Here is a 14,702-nt window from a genome sequence, read left to right as displayed (position 1 = left end):
ACAGTCACACAGTTGCCAGGGGAGTCAGGCAATTTTATGCAGACTCATTTATCTCTGCTCTGGCCTGTTGAAACAGCTTAATGACTGGTCTGTCTTCAGTCTCAGCCCTACTCAATCCATCCTCCACCTGCTTCCAGACAGATCTTCCTATTATGAAAATATCATCACAGCATTCTCCTGCTTAAAATCCTTCATGCGATTCATTGTCTGCAGACTCACACCCAAATTTATCCAAAGATGACTTTAGCCTCATCTCCAGTCAGTAATCCTACACGTCTACCTATCAGTAGACCAAATTATTTGTGATGATCCTAACAAAATGAATCTTCAGTGTCTGCTTTTGTTGTCTCTCTGACCAGAAGGCCCAGCTCTACAAACCTTCCTGATTAGCTTTTGCCCTTCCCTTCTGGTTTCAACCCATGCTGTGTCCTCCAGAAGACTTTGCAGACCTCCTCAAGATCAAATCTAGGAGACACACTACTCTGCCCCATTATAGCTTGATTTGTTTGAGCAGATAGTGCTTATACTGAATTTAACGCAACTCCTTTCTCCCTCTGACTACAGACTTCCTCCTGAAGCAACTTTGTACTATCTTAAGTCTAACACAGCAAGCATTTTTTTTTGTTTGATTTCCTATAAGGAACAATTTACAACTCAGAAAAGTTTATAAAAAGAGGACAATTCCATTGAAATCAGTTAAAAACAAAAGCAAACAAATCAGACCTATTTACTGGGATCTACCACTTTCTGGGATCTGTGGCACCAAAAAAAAAAAAAAAAAAGTCATAGTCCTTAACCAATATTGGGAGTTTACAGTTTATTTGGAGATGTAAAAAAGCACATCTGAAGTTAATATGATAAAATTGCTCATATATACATAAAGAAAATATTTTTATAAAAAGATAAGTGCTATATGATTTTCTAATTATACAAGCAATTTATGCATAAAAGAGTTGCAAGTTATAATTTGTAAGAAAAAAAAAGACATAGCCAACCAACAGATTCAATAATTTCAAATACACTACTAGTCAAAGATAAAAAAAATGGCAAAAATAAATAATTATGTTTGTTTGGGACAGAGGTATGAGGAAATAAGCACCTTCTTAGAGCACTGGAAACTGGCACTAACATTCCAGGTAGTAACCCTGAAATACATATTATAAGCTAGCACTTTGGGTCAAAGTTGTGGTCTAGTGATAGAGCACTAACCTCACAAAAAAAAAGTCCCTAAACACTGGAAAATAGTAGTAGTACTTAGTAGCAGTAGTAGTATAAAATAAAATAAGAACTAACAGATTCCTACACCCTTTCAATCATGAAATCCATCTCTAAGAATTTATCTGAAAGAGTAAACATGGTAATAGATAAATTTAAACTATAGTTCACAAAATAGGAAATAGCTAAAGATCCCATATTTGGGGATAGGTAATAAAATGTTAAGATAGATACCATAGATTAACATAAAGTATTAAAAGTAATGATTTAAGCCGGCACTGGTGGCTCACTCCTGTAATCCTAGCTACTCAGGAAACAAAGATCAAGAGGATCGGTGGTTCAAAGCCAGCTGGGGCAAACAGTTCATGAGACCATATCTCAAACAACCCATCACAAAAAAAAAAGGGCTGGTGGAGTGACTCAAGGTGTAGGCCCTGAGTTCAACACCCCATACTGCAAAAAAAAAAAGTAGTGATTTAGATTTATGATTTGATATTATGGTTGACATGAGAGGTAGTAACAATAAACTTATACAATGAAACAAATAATAAAGTAGCTCATGTAACACAATAATAGTATACCTGAACACAGACAACTGAAAGGTTAATCAACAATATTTTAACAGTGTGGCAACTGAAACTAAAAGTAAAGTCTTTACTTTTTCCATACTTGTATATCTTATTTTTTCTAAAATGAGCATTTACCTGATAGCCTTTTCATAGTAAAAAAAAATGTTTTAATGAGTTACTAAAAAAAAAACAAACTATAGACTAAATTGCGCACTGTGGAAGAGATGATAAAATTGCCATCCTACTGGGGTGAAAAAATGGCATGCTCACAGACAAGGGAGGCAAAAGTGAGAAGTAGTACATGAGCATTATGGTAAGAAGAGCAGCCTAGCTTTCTTCAGAAAAAAAAGTGTGTATTCTGAATTAGCAGTCTCTAGGGAGTTTTGAGCACAGGTTTATCTGGAAGTATGCTGTAAGCAAATTTTTCAGGGCAGTGGTACGTAATATGCTTTTAAGTAGAGAGCCTACAAGTATTAAATCCCCTCCTAAGCAACTGTGATTTGAAGTACCTTGTGGACTTACAGAGGAATTGAATGGAGAGACATTACTAAGGAGAGAAACAGTCAGGTACCATTCTTCCTTGAAACACTTGCACCTGCTAATACCTCTACTTAGAATCCCCTTCTCCAAATTTTTGTGTTGCTCAAGACACTGAGTTTTGGCTCAGCATTCCCTTTCTCATTGTAACCTTGCCTAACTTCCCTGCACTCCCAACCCTTGTTGCCCTGCTTTACTTCTTTCATAGCATTTACTGCTTTCTAACCTTCTGGATTAGGTAGTTCATTAAGTTTATTGTGTTTTCCACATACGAATATAATAATCCACAAGCTCAGGGATTTTGTTTTGCTAATTATTGTGTTCTCTACTGTGTATAGTAGTTTTTAACCAGTAATAGGTACTTAATAGGTATTTGCGCAATGAATAAATTAGCTAGATATAAAAAGGAAAGAGACAGGCTATGATAAAATAGCTTTCATTACTACAGACAAACTTTACAAAAGAGGATGCAATTAGAGGAGATGACTTGGTATTTAGACAGGGAAACTCAATTAAAATGGTCACATCCAAGTGGAAAAAATGGTCTGGAATTAACAGAAAACACAAAATCATAGATGGAAGAAGTTTCAATGATGGAGGTAATAGGATAGGGGGCTTGTGAGTACTTTGTGAATCCACTAAAATAGCAAGTATTTAAACTAGAAAAGAAAGCAGGCAAGATCAGAGAGCTAGGAAGAATCCGCAAAATAAAGGAGGATCCCTAAAGGACTGTGATGTAGATTATAAGGAACAACTAGAAAATACAAAGAAGAAAAAGGAAAAACAGTGGGGAAGAATGTTGTGTCTCTGAATTCCAAGAAGAACCTTCAAAGTATAAGGAACAAATAATGGGATTTATGTTTTCATGAAGAAAGAACTGAAAATATTTTGGAGCAAAGAGAAAGAAGCCAATAGATAGGATTTTAGAAGACAGGATGGTAAGAACTGGATATAAGTCATAGGTCAAGGGAAGCAACATATAAAAAGCAACAGATAGTTTGGGGAAAGGAAAAGATACTTTCACCCACAGACACCAGGAAAGAGACAGAAAACATAAGTGAGAAGAGGATAAAGAGAGTAAAGAAAAGTACAAAAATTGAAGTGTCATTGTTTTCCATAGAATAGGTGGAGAAATGATACGCCAAGAAAGGGATGAGACAGCTGGGACTGGGGGCATGGAAACAGAAAAGGTCTAAAATAGATCCCATGGGGAGTGAGCCTGAGAGTACAGAAAAGACAATTAAAAAGACTGCCAAATAGCAGCAGAAACCAGATTGAAGTTTGAAAGCATCCAGTTCTAATGAGCCAAATCTGCAATGCTTTGTTTGCCTCCAGCAGTGCTCTCCCCTGGGAGAAGAAGCAAAGAGAGCAAGAGTTAGAGATAACCTATGTCAGGAAATCGCTGATGAGCAAAGAAACAAAGGTTACTGCTGAAGAAGAGGCAAATCTTGGGCATGAAAGTCCATCTCATTGGAATCCAGGAGTGCACCAATCCCTGAGTCTGATCACGGAGGAGTATTTCCAAGGAAGTAGGGAAGGTAAACATTGGGAGTCCTGGGCTGAAAGCTGAATTATTCATGGAAATTTGCAAGCTTCTAATTTCTTTCCTCCCTTCCCTCACCATTGCTGCTGAAACCACAGGACTGAGAAGTAAAATGAGGTTAGAGATTCTTAACAGAGAACTGCAGTGAAATGAGCAATCCTGTAGCGGTGGGTGGATGGGGAGGGGGGGTGGGGGGGAGTTGTTGGATATGATTATCATGAAAGTGGTAATTGTACAAAATTATATGAATTTCCAAGATATTAGAGCTACTAACTTCTAAATAAACTACATACAATCTACCAGAAAAAGTGGGCTTTTATTACATATAATTTGAGATTATTAAATTAATACTCTGTTTTTATAATGAAAGCCTTGTCCTTTCCACTGATGTAGTAAAATCATTTGCGATGAAGAGGTGGCCCCTCCCCGCCTCTAACTTCTAACCTCACTCTCCATATTGGTCACTCTGCTCCAAACACCTCTGCCTTCTCTTCATTCCCATAACAACTCTTCATTCCCATTCAACTCAGGATGCTTGTCCCAGCTGTTTCTCAGTGACTGCCAAGCTCTGCCCCCAGACAAGCCCAGGCTGTTCTTCTGGACACCCAGGACTCAGATTAAGTGTTAGAAAGACTTGCCTGAAGATCAACTTAAAGCAGCTAGATGCATTCTCTATCCTATTACCTTGTTTATTTTGTCTTTAATTCCTGACATTATAATGTGAAACTACCTTGCTTACTTATTTATGTTTTGTGGTCTGCATCCTCCAACTAGAATATAACCCCGAGGAGGAAAGGGTTCTACCCATCATGATCACCATTACTCCTCTAACATCGCAAATGCTTTCAAATACACAACCATGCATAGATAAGTATTCAATAAATACTTCTCTAGTGAATGAGTGAAAATGAATGATGAAAAACTTGGTATCTTAATGCTAAATATGACAAAGTTGTATTAAGTAAAAGTTTTCTGACAAAGCTTTATTCCTGGTACAAAATCGTATTCCTACTGCATAAAACAACCCCAAAAGGTTTTACCTGTCTTTTAATAAGTAATAAATATTATGAGGCAGGAAAATTTATTGTTAACTAAGGAATAAAGTTGAAAATGTCCTTAAAGAGGAACCTAAATAAACTTCAATAAAATTTTAAATGACTGGAAGTGTTATTTTTATCTGGCTGGGGGGAGCTGGAAACATAGACAGGTTTTGCAGAGTTTGAGGAGTGTGGAATTTCATTAATTAGGGCATATGCACAAAATGTCAAATACATTTTCCACAAAGTAAATTCCGTAAATTGTGAGCAATATTTATGTTATTTGCCTTGTTATGCTAGATCTAGAAAACAGACTTAATTAAGAGGTTAAAAGGAAGCACATAAGCACACTGTACTCTCTTCTCTATAAAAGACAATTTTTAAGTAAGAAATTCAGTATCCAGCCAAGTTTTCACCTTTTCTGTGGAAAGTATTCTCTGCCAGTTCATTGACAAAAATATTTTTATAAAAAAGCATAAGGAAAGAAATATTCAAATAAATCAATAATTCTAGTGAATAGTTGAGATTACAAAATTCCTCATGCCCTTAAGTATTTATTTACTATAATTATTTACTAATCAGATCCTCTGAAATATAAGTACAATTAAAAATATTTTCTTTAATATTCCTTTAAGATATACATGTTGAACCAAAAGAATCAAAATAATTGACGAGTAAGGAAATTTTAGATAGACACAAATAGAAACCTTCTACAAAATCTCTGATCTATATTCCTCAAGAACATCAAAGTTAATGAACACAAAGTACATTTGAAGAACTATTTCATGTTTAAGCTATGATTTTGTAGGAAATCATAAGAATTCTTAAGAAATACACATGACATTTCCATGAAATCAGGAAAAAATGAATAGATGAATAGATAGATGGGTAGATACATCTAAGACTTTTTTGATGTCAGTGATTAGAACAATAATTAGTTGGTAAACTATAAGCATGTGGTTATGTGTTCTAAGCAATAAATCAGTAAAAATGGCAACATGCTTTTAACCTATAGCATTATTACTTTGATGAGTGCAATGTAAAAATTGACACTGAAATGTGAAGATTCCTTGGACTAAGAACCTGCATAAAGTGGTTTCATTACTTACCAATATATTATATATTATAAAAATACTGACATTTTTCATTTATGATGGAAAGTTGAATAGCATATTAAAATCATAAAACAGTGCACAGAAATGATATTTCAGATATAGTTTGACTTGATAAATCTTTTCTCACTGTCTTTAAAATCCTAATTTCAAATTGAAGCACTAATAATAAAAAATGATAAAAAGCAGCTTCAAGGTGGTTACTATGTTAACTTTGCTTTAAAAAGAAAGACAAGAAGCTTATAGAGATTAAATATCTTGCCTACATTTCAAGTAGGCCTTCTGTGACAGATGTGGAAAAGTACAATGGCTTCCCTGCTCATTGGACAATAGTGACTATTACATAATCAAAGATATTATACCTCGGTATAAGATTTGAATTTATATTACTGGCAATGTTAATTTCAATATTGCTATATTTTATACAGAACAATAAATAGCATTTAAGATTAAGATGATACTGAAACAAAAAAATTAACAGGTAAAATATTCCTTGAATTTTATTACCTGGAGAAACTATGAAAGTCAAGATACACACATACACATACATAGTTATGTAGATATTATATTTTTAGTCTCAAGCATCCAGAAATTTTCCAACTAGTTAGGCAATGTTTAGGGCACAAATAGTATACTGATATTTATCATTCATTTTCTTTGTCAACCCAACTCTGCTTAGAGAGTAGCAAATTTTAAGTATTTGGGGCATTCTAAGTGCTATGTAAGTCTTAAGGAAAACATACAGCACATAAGTATACTGAAGCAGAAAAAAAGAAAAAAAAATCTTTGTTTTATAGAAAACTGTAGTCAAGGTTCAACTGGGGAAATCTGACCCACTTTGAAATTTAAATGCTGCTTTTGCACAGACGCACACACGCACACACACACACACACACACGGGACTTTCCACTGAGGTTACACATGGTAGATATCAAAGCTCTATCAATGACAGCCCAAATCATCATCCCCAAGGCAACAACAAATGCATTGAATTCAAACTAATTCATTCTGAAGTGTTTTTATCCTCAATCTTTAAAAAAAATCATGAATATAAGAAATCCAGATTTATAATAATAATAGAACATCAAAATCATTTCTAAGGCATTATCCTAGTTCCCTTTTTCTGTGAGAATTCTTGTGTCAGTATCAAGTATGTAGCCAATAAAACAGTAAATCTTGATTTTCAAAGTATTGTCAACTTAAAGGTTATGAATATATGAGACAAGTCGTTACTTTCATTATCGTGAACTCTTGAGTCATTTAGCTCAATTCACACAGGTACTGTACATATAAGAAATATCATCATGAAGCAAGAAATCTGATGGCATAAGTATGTGTCTACTCACCAGTGGTTTCCACAATGCCTTCTAGGATGACGACAATCTCGAACTGTTCAGTTTGCATGCTTCGCTGTGATAGGTCATAAAAGGGGCTTTTGGCATCGATCACGTGGCAGATTGTGAGGGGGGACACAAGAAAAAGTTGATCTGCCCCTGTACTAAAACCTACATCCAGTTCAAGTTGGTCAAGGGGAAGGAACTCACCCTCAGGTGTCTGCCGAGACTAGACAAGCACACAGAAAAAGAGAAGAAATCACCACTTGTACTGAAATTTCAAGGCAGCCCAACAGTAATTTACATCATTGCCAACATTCCGCACTATCAATCATCTGCAACAGAATCCAAACAAATCATTATGCAGCTATGTTCCAGCAAATGGGCTGAAACCCCACACAGCTCGTGCGGAACATACATGCATTATTTATAATATACAACTTGCTAAAATTACCATTCCCTAACTCGTGAGCTTTGTAGAAATGCCTGGTCCAACAATGGCTGTTAGCACAAATTGTGGAACTGAGTGTGCATGTGGTACTGCTTGACATAAACCAGTGCATGATAACTCATTGCAGGCCCAATTTCTCTTTGCTTACAAAACAAGTACATAAGAAATTATTATGGAATTTGTTAAAGGTGGAAAGGGGGTGACCATCATTTAAGAAGGGATTTATTTAAAAAAAACAAAATAATTGCTACTTTTGAAAAGTAAGAAATGGATATAACTGGAATAGAAGAGTGAAGATTTTATTATACTAAATTGTGTTATGCATACAAGTGCTCACATAATGAAATTAAAAGGCAGATGCTGTTAGCTAATGGCTTTTAAACTCCTATAATAAACTGCATTATAATAGCTTACTTCTGTACTCATGATTGTAAGGAATAGTGAAGTATTGCACTAACTTTTACTTTCTTTAACCAAAATACAATTTTAAAAATCAACTTTTGATAAAAGAGAGTTCAGTAAAACTTTCATAAGATTGTAGTAGTCAGTTTCAGTATAAACCACTCTAAAGCTTAACTAAATAAATAAACTGCTTACATGCTAAGAACTCAAAATGAAAATTAAATGACATAAAAATCAGCAAGCCATGAAAATAAACTTACTAATCCTCTTCCATTCATTTTCATTTTGTTTCCCATACATGTATATATAATAATCATGTATAAGCAAATATTTAAGTTTAATGAATAAATTATGGTGGTAAAATAAAAACTGGGTAGTTAGTAGCTATATTCAGAAAAAAAATTAGTGGTGGGGAGTTTATTTGCTGCTGGTCAAATGGGACTGAAGAATGCAGTATATTTTAGCAGGCCCTTTGAAAAGCTAATTTAATAAACAAACCTGGACCTGTAACACTAGTGTGTCCAGTGAAATGGTGATTTAAATTTTAAAAATCTTATTCTCAAGGTTGAAAGAAATGCATTGGCTTTGTGTGGTGAGTAAATGAGCCTGAAAACACTGAGAAATTGGTTAGTTATATGTTCTTCCTGGCAAAACAAAAGAAAGGCTTTCAAATTATTGGTAGTTTATAATGTCAGCAATTGATGCAGAGTCCCAACAGCAAAATGAGTCCATTAGCAAGGCTGTTTTTGTAGTTAGTGCTACTCAGAAATATTATTTGTGTAAAAGAAAATTCTATGAATACATTCAGACTACTTCTCTACCTTGCAAGTAAATTGTAAACATAGAAGAGGAGCAGGAACCATGGAAGGGGTTAGAGAAGGAGGTCAAAGAGTAGGAGGAGGAGGAAAAAACTTACTGACAAACCAAAAAAAAAAGAAAACTCCATGGAAAAAGCTGATAATTCAAAAACAAAAGCGGTAGTTCTAGTAACTAATGTTGAGAAACCAAGGTATTTTCAAGCTAGCATGAAAAATATCTGTTTAAGCTTTTTTAGGCCACCTATATTTCTCAACCTATTCCCAAATTATTAAAATATGAATGAAATTAACACCTTCCCAACTGCATAGTTTTATATCACCTATTGATTTCTATAACAAAATAAGTGGAAAATAGAAAATAAAAAATAAATAGAAACAAAAATCCTGTGTCATTGTTCTCTCACCTAGTAAGAAACAGGTGCTATATAAACACAAGGTGGTATTCTGATATTTATAATTAATGATAAAAATTTTCGTCCTTTTACTGACTATTCTAAGCTCTGCTTTTTCCACACTACATGGTAGTGTTGGCAATAATAATTCTTCAAACACTCAATTTGCCATTTATTTTAAAATAATTTTTCCTAAATATTACATTTTTTCTAATTATCATACATTTATACCAATGCTAAAATTTGCCTCCCTTTTTTATGTATCTGTTATTTATACCTGTGTCTCATTATAAGGAGGTTTAGAGTAAGCTATGAAATTATATATTCCTTAATCATTCAACAACCCATGAAAAGAAGAAGTGGCCTAGAAACAGGCAGACTACGAGGAGAATGCCAGTCTGTAATAAGACATATTTTATTTTTAGCAAAGTAGTTTATTCAGATATAGGTCATTTAGACTTAAACATGCACGGATCTGTTCCATTCAGATGCAGCTTCTTACTTTAAGTGTTTGTTCTATATACTCAAAATGATACCAGGTGATCCCACCTCCCACCCCCAATCCTACCCCCGCCAATGCTCTGTATCATATCCAAGTCTTCCTATTAGGAAACACTACAAGAAGAGTATGAAAATTTGCATTTCTTTGAAAGATGACTTCCATGCATTCATGCACACACTCCATACATACCCATTGAATTTTTTCATTACTTTAAATGGTTGAGACTCACTACACACATTCACAATTTCGTCATCTAGGTCCACTTACATTATGTTAGACCTTAAAATAGTTCAGCTATGAATATGTTCACATCCCTGATTTTTGTTTGCTTCTTTGACTTAGTAATAGACTACGAAGCCTGTTAATAGCTGGAATTAGATAGAAGGCTTTGGTGCAGGTCAGAAATGAAGGGTGTGATAGTAAAAGTGGCAGGTGCTTGGAAAGCTGAAAGTATTTGAAGTCTGAGCTGCTGACTAGAGCCAAGTTATGTTATCACTGCTCAGCCAGATACATTCAAAGTTCCAGAAATCTACAGATACCTACAAAATTCATTTTCAGAGACATACGTATTCCACTCCAGGATCTAAATAATTCTAATTTAGGGTCTCTTAATTCTTGTGCAGTTCCAGAGAATAGCTACAGCAAAGTGTTTTTTTTAAGGCTTTATATTCCATAAGTGGAGTGAAAGAAGTTGAGAACTTTTGTTTAAGAAAACTTTGTATATACATGTACACGAAAGGAAAAGATACAGAGGGAAATATGAATTTGCCTTTGTAAAATTAAACAATGATCTCCAATTTGAGTATTTGATAAAAGCAGTAGCACTGATATTCCATCAGTTTCACATGCCTTATTTAGCTATCAACTAATATATTTCACTTAGAAATATTTGACAGTAGGAAGAACAAACAATTTAACTTGTCTTCATTATGTTATAAAAAGACTCATAGTATAAGAAGGCTGTCATCAATAGAGCTGTTTGTTATTGGTACGCTTAATCTCCTTTAGCTCTGCTAACTTCATAATTCCAACAGAACACAAAACCATGATCATTTTCCAAATAAGAGAGGGTAATGGGGTGGATAAGATCAAAGACCAATGCATGCAGTGTGGAAATGTAGAAATGAAACCCACTATTTTACACAATAAGTTAATAAAAAACTAATAAAAAAATCAGAGAAATAGAAACATGAAAATAAATATGGTGCAGGTGAAAAATAATTCAAATTTTTTTCAAATTCAAAACAATTGCTAGATTTCAGACTGAGGTGATAAAATGTTTAATTTCTAAAAATCTGATTAAAAGTTTTTATTATTTTATTAAATAATTATAAAAACTGTGGAATAAATAAGAAAGCAAAAAAAGGTGGCAGGAAAGACAATGAATGTAAAATTTATAATTCTTAAAACTCTAGAGCATAATTTTAAAAAGCTATGACCTGAGAAAAGCTTCTATACAACTTTTATTCTCACTTTTATGGAATCATAGAAAATAAATAAAGATCATTATATCATTATAAAGTCATGCTGGCTGATTGGAATATAGAAAATTCTTACAGCTATGCAAAAAATTGAGGACATCTAAAGCTTAAAATTTGTTTAAATTTATTATTCAAAATTGTCATTTGAACATCATGGATTTTATAATGATTTTGTAATTAGAGTTGTAGCAACAATTTCTGTTGTTTTTTATAACAAAACATGCCATTTTATAGATACTTCAACTGTATACATTTTCCCATTTATTACAAATTGATCTATGTATAGAATTTAAGACTTTTGCCACACTTTATATTATATGTTCTAATTTCCAAGAAGCAATTCATGTCAGATGACTTTGAATTCCTTTGAGTTACAAAAAGGCCTACAAAATAATCACCTATAATTTTGTTTTGCATTTTTTCTTTTTTTCTGGAACTGGGGTTTGAACTCAGGACTTTGGGCTTGTAAAGCAGGCGCTCTGCTACTTGAGCCACACCCCCCAGTCCAATCACTTGTAATTATGACTATAGATAAAAATGAATCACTAGTCACATATGCTGGAAATGACCATTATGGTTAGGTACTTTCAAATAAATAAGTTTCATATCACAGATGAAAGGCAGTTGAGGGCTTATACAAAGACATACACACACACACACACACACCCTGTGTGATACACATTTAGCACTGCCACGGAATAAGGAGCACACAATTAGCCATCCTTCTTCTGGAAGATAAGTAGGCATGTGCCCATGTTCATTTGTCAGGGCAACTCTTCACCAATGCAATCCGTGTCCTTGCTACATTTCTTCCATCTCTGACCTGTAACATTCTTCTTTCCTAGCTTGGAGTAAAGGTCAGAGAATTTGAATAAAACATTTACCCACCATCACCTAAACTAATCTCCATATGTATCTCTATCTTACTTTAAGTCTTGATCCATGTTCTACCACCTCCAACAAGTCTCCACTGGAAAGGTGTCCACAGGGCCCATGATCAGGAAAAGAGGCTCAGACAGAGAGGGCAAGTCATTCTTTCCTACCACCTGCCCACCATTTAATCTACACTTTTACTGCTCCTTTTTGTAGTATGCATGTACATGTTTGCATATGTTGAGTATATGATGAAGTCAGAAAAAAAAGGCTAGATCAGAATAAGGTCAGAATAATATCTAGAAGCTGACATTAGAGAAAAAGACAAAAAAATAGGTTCCAGGATCAAGAATAAGAGTGCCTTTGTGATTAACAGCAATTACGACACTCAGATCAAAATTTAAGTCAAGTAGACAAGAATATAGACTTAGAATTCTATCTAGATTGTCTGATTTAAAAATTGTACACTTATTTAGACTTCTTAAGTTTGAAATTCCATAAATATTCAGATAGAAAAACTATGACCAATAGCAAGTCTAAAATAAAGATTTTTAATACCAAGCTAATTAAACCATAAAATACTTATTTTTGTCTGAAAACAAAGTACTTTATATAGAATGCATTGTAATAGATCTTGTAATAGATAATGTGAGGCTTTTGTCCTTCTTAAATGAAAGAGCAGCTTTAGAATTCCCTAAGGGCCTTTGTAGAATTTATAATTACTATGGACAGGATTTGTTACCCTACTTCCATATTCTCCTCCTACTCACCAAACACCCTCCAATCCATCAAATGTTTCCCCCTGCTTCCCTTTATCATTGTTCTTACCTACTGCTGGTTTTTTTGTGGCTCTTTAAGTCCCTTATTATTGCTCATATTTCATTTTCTGAACACAAACCACCCTGTTCTTTTTAGGAACCATATAAAAAAGTAAAAAACCATAACAAACAAAAAGTATTGCTATTATTGAAAAAAGAATAATTATAGATTTTAGAAAGAACCCAAGATCTATTAAAGAACTTGTAGATTTAATTTGTTAAAAAGAAGGTAAATTGTTTTCTCAATATTAAAAAGAAAATTCAACTTAATCAACTTAACCAATCAATTGGTGAGAAAAATAAAAGTAAGGCCGTATAGAGTCAAAATATAATCATATTTAAGGGCAAGGTATAGAATGCAGAGAACTCAATAAAGATAAGAGAAAATCTAAGAATCTTGTGATCCAGGAATTATTGTGATTAAAGGTCAATAAAGTTTTAGAATAGAGCTGTGGATATAACATAGAGGTACAGTGCTTGTGTAACATGTTGCAAGACTCTGGGTTATATCCCTTGCAATACAAAACAAACAAAGTTTGTCCTAGCTTGTGAATGTAGCTCAATGATAGAGTGCTTGCCTAGCATGCATGAGAGTCTAAGTTCAATATCCAGCACTAGAAATAAAAAAGTTAGGACATATGAAGAGGATAAAGAGCTTAATTGTTTTATAGACAACACTTTTTTTTCTATAGCATTCACACTGGATCACATCCACATGGGGAAACCACACAGAATCCAATTTTGAGTATCCATACAAATGGAGAATAGAAAAGATGGATACAAAAACAACATATCTGGTGTTAGAAGTGGAAAGGAATATACTCCATTACCTTTCAGTAAATCAGTAAATGGAAGTTAAAGGTTGTATAGCCAGCCTCCTGATAAAAGAGTGATGATTCATGACAATAAATAGCAATATGAAGAAATAAAATTATGTTTCCATGAGAAAAGTTCATCTTTGTCTCTTTCAAAATACAGACGCAGCAATAATTGACTTCATATTTACTGTATTAAGAAAAGGTTTGAGTAAATATAAGCATATATATGATACATACACATATGCATGCATATATATATGATAGCCTTTGAATAATAAGTTTATAAATTATTGAACAGTGCCTTAAAGATTATTTAGTTCTTGCTATAATAAGTTGTATGTCTAAGACTTAGATTGACAGGAAAGAAAAAGTGAGATTTCCAAATTTTTTGACCCAACACTCTATTACAGTATCTAACATTTCAGGCACAGAGATTTCAATTCCCTAATACTGGCATTTTTATTAAATCTTTCTAAGGCTAGTATATTAAATTAGCACAGCCATGATATTAATTAGTCCCTTTTCTCTAGATTAAAAAATGGCAAGTAAAATAAATGAATGATTCAAGTAAAAAAATCCATATGGTAAAGAGAAGAGGAAATGTTAAGAGGATTCATCTTAAATTAGCTTACTCTAGCTCTATTGATAATTAAATCATACATTTTTAAAAACAACTTCAAAATATACACTTTACCTTTTAATTTAATCTACTTTATTCTTTACTGAGTAGAAAGAAGGAATGACCTTTCCAGGCATAAAGTTAGAATAGCTATATTTCATTGCTAGAAAAAAAATTCAGT

The 14,702-nt window shown here is 33.5% G+C and overlaps 1 protein-coding gene across 3 annotated transcripts in view; it reads right to left on the bottom strand.

Annotated features, from left to right (window-relative positions):
- The window catches only part of Kcnj3 (potassium inwardly rectifying channel subfamily J member 3), a 136,612-nt gene that overhangs the window by 117,635 nt on the left and 4,275 nt on the right, over nt 1-14,702 (bottom strand). For 2 of the 3 annotated variants that reach the window (XM_020154087.2, XM_074070812.1), the window contains exon 2: nt 7,360-7,576. The exons of the other annotated variant lie outside the window; for it this stretch is intronic. In XM_020154087.2, the coding sequence (XP_020009676.1) occupies nt 7,360-7,576 (217 nt within the window). The remainder of the gene's footprint in view (nt 1-7,359; nt 7,577-14,702) is intronic. 3 annotated transcript variants of the gene reach the window in all.

The sequence above is a fragment of the Castor canadensis genome, chromosome 4, assembly GCF_047511655.1.
Source record: "Castor canadensis chromosome 4, mCasCan1.hap1v2, whole genome shotgun sequence".
NCBI classification, from domain to species: Eukaryota; Metazoa; Chordata; class Mammalia; order Rodentia; family Castoridae; genus Castor; species Castor canadensis.
This window is presented reverse-complemented; position numbering and strand designations above follow the sequence as displayed.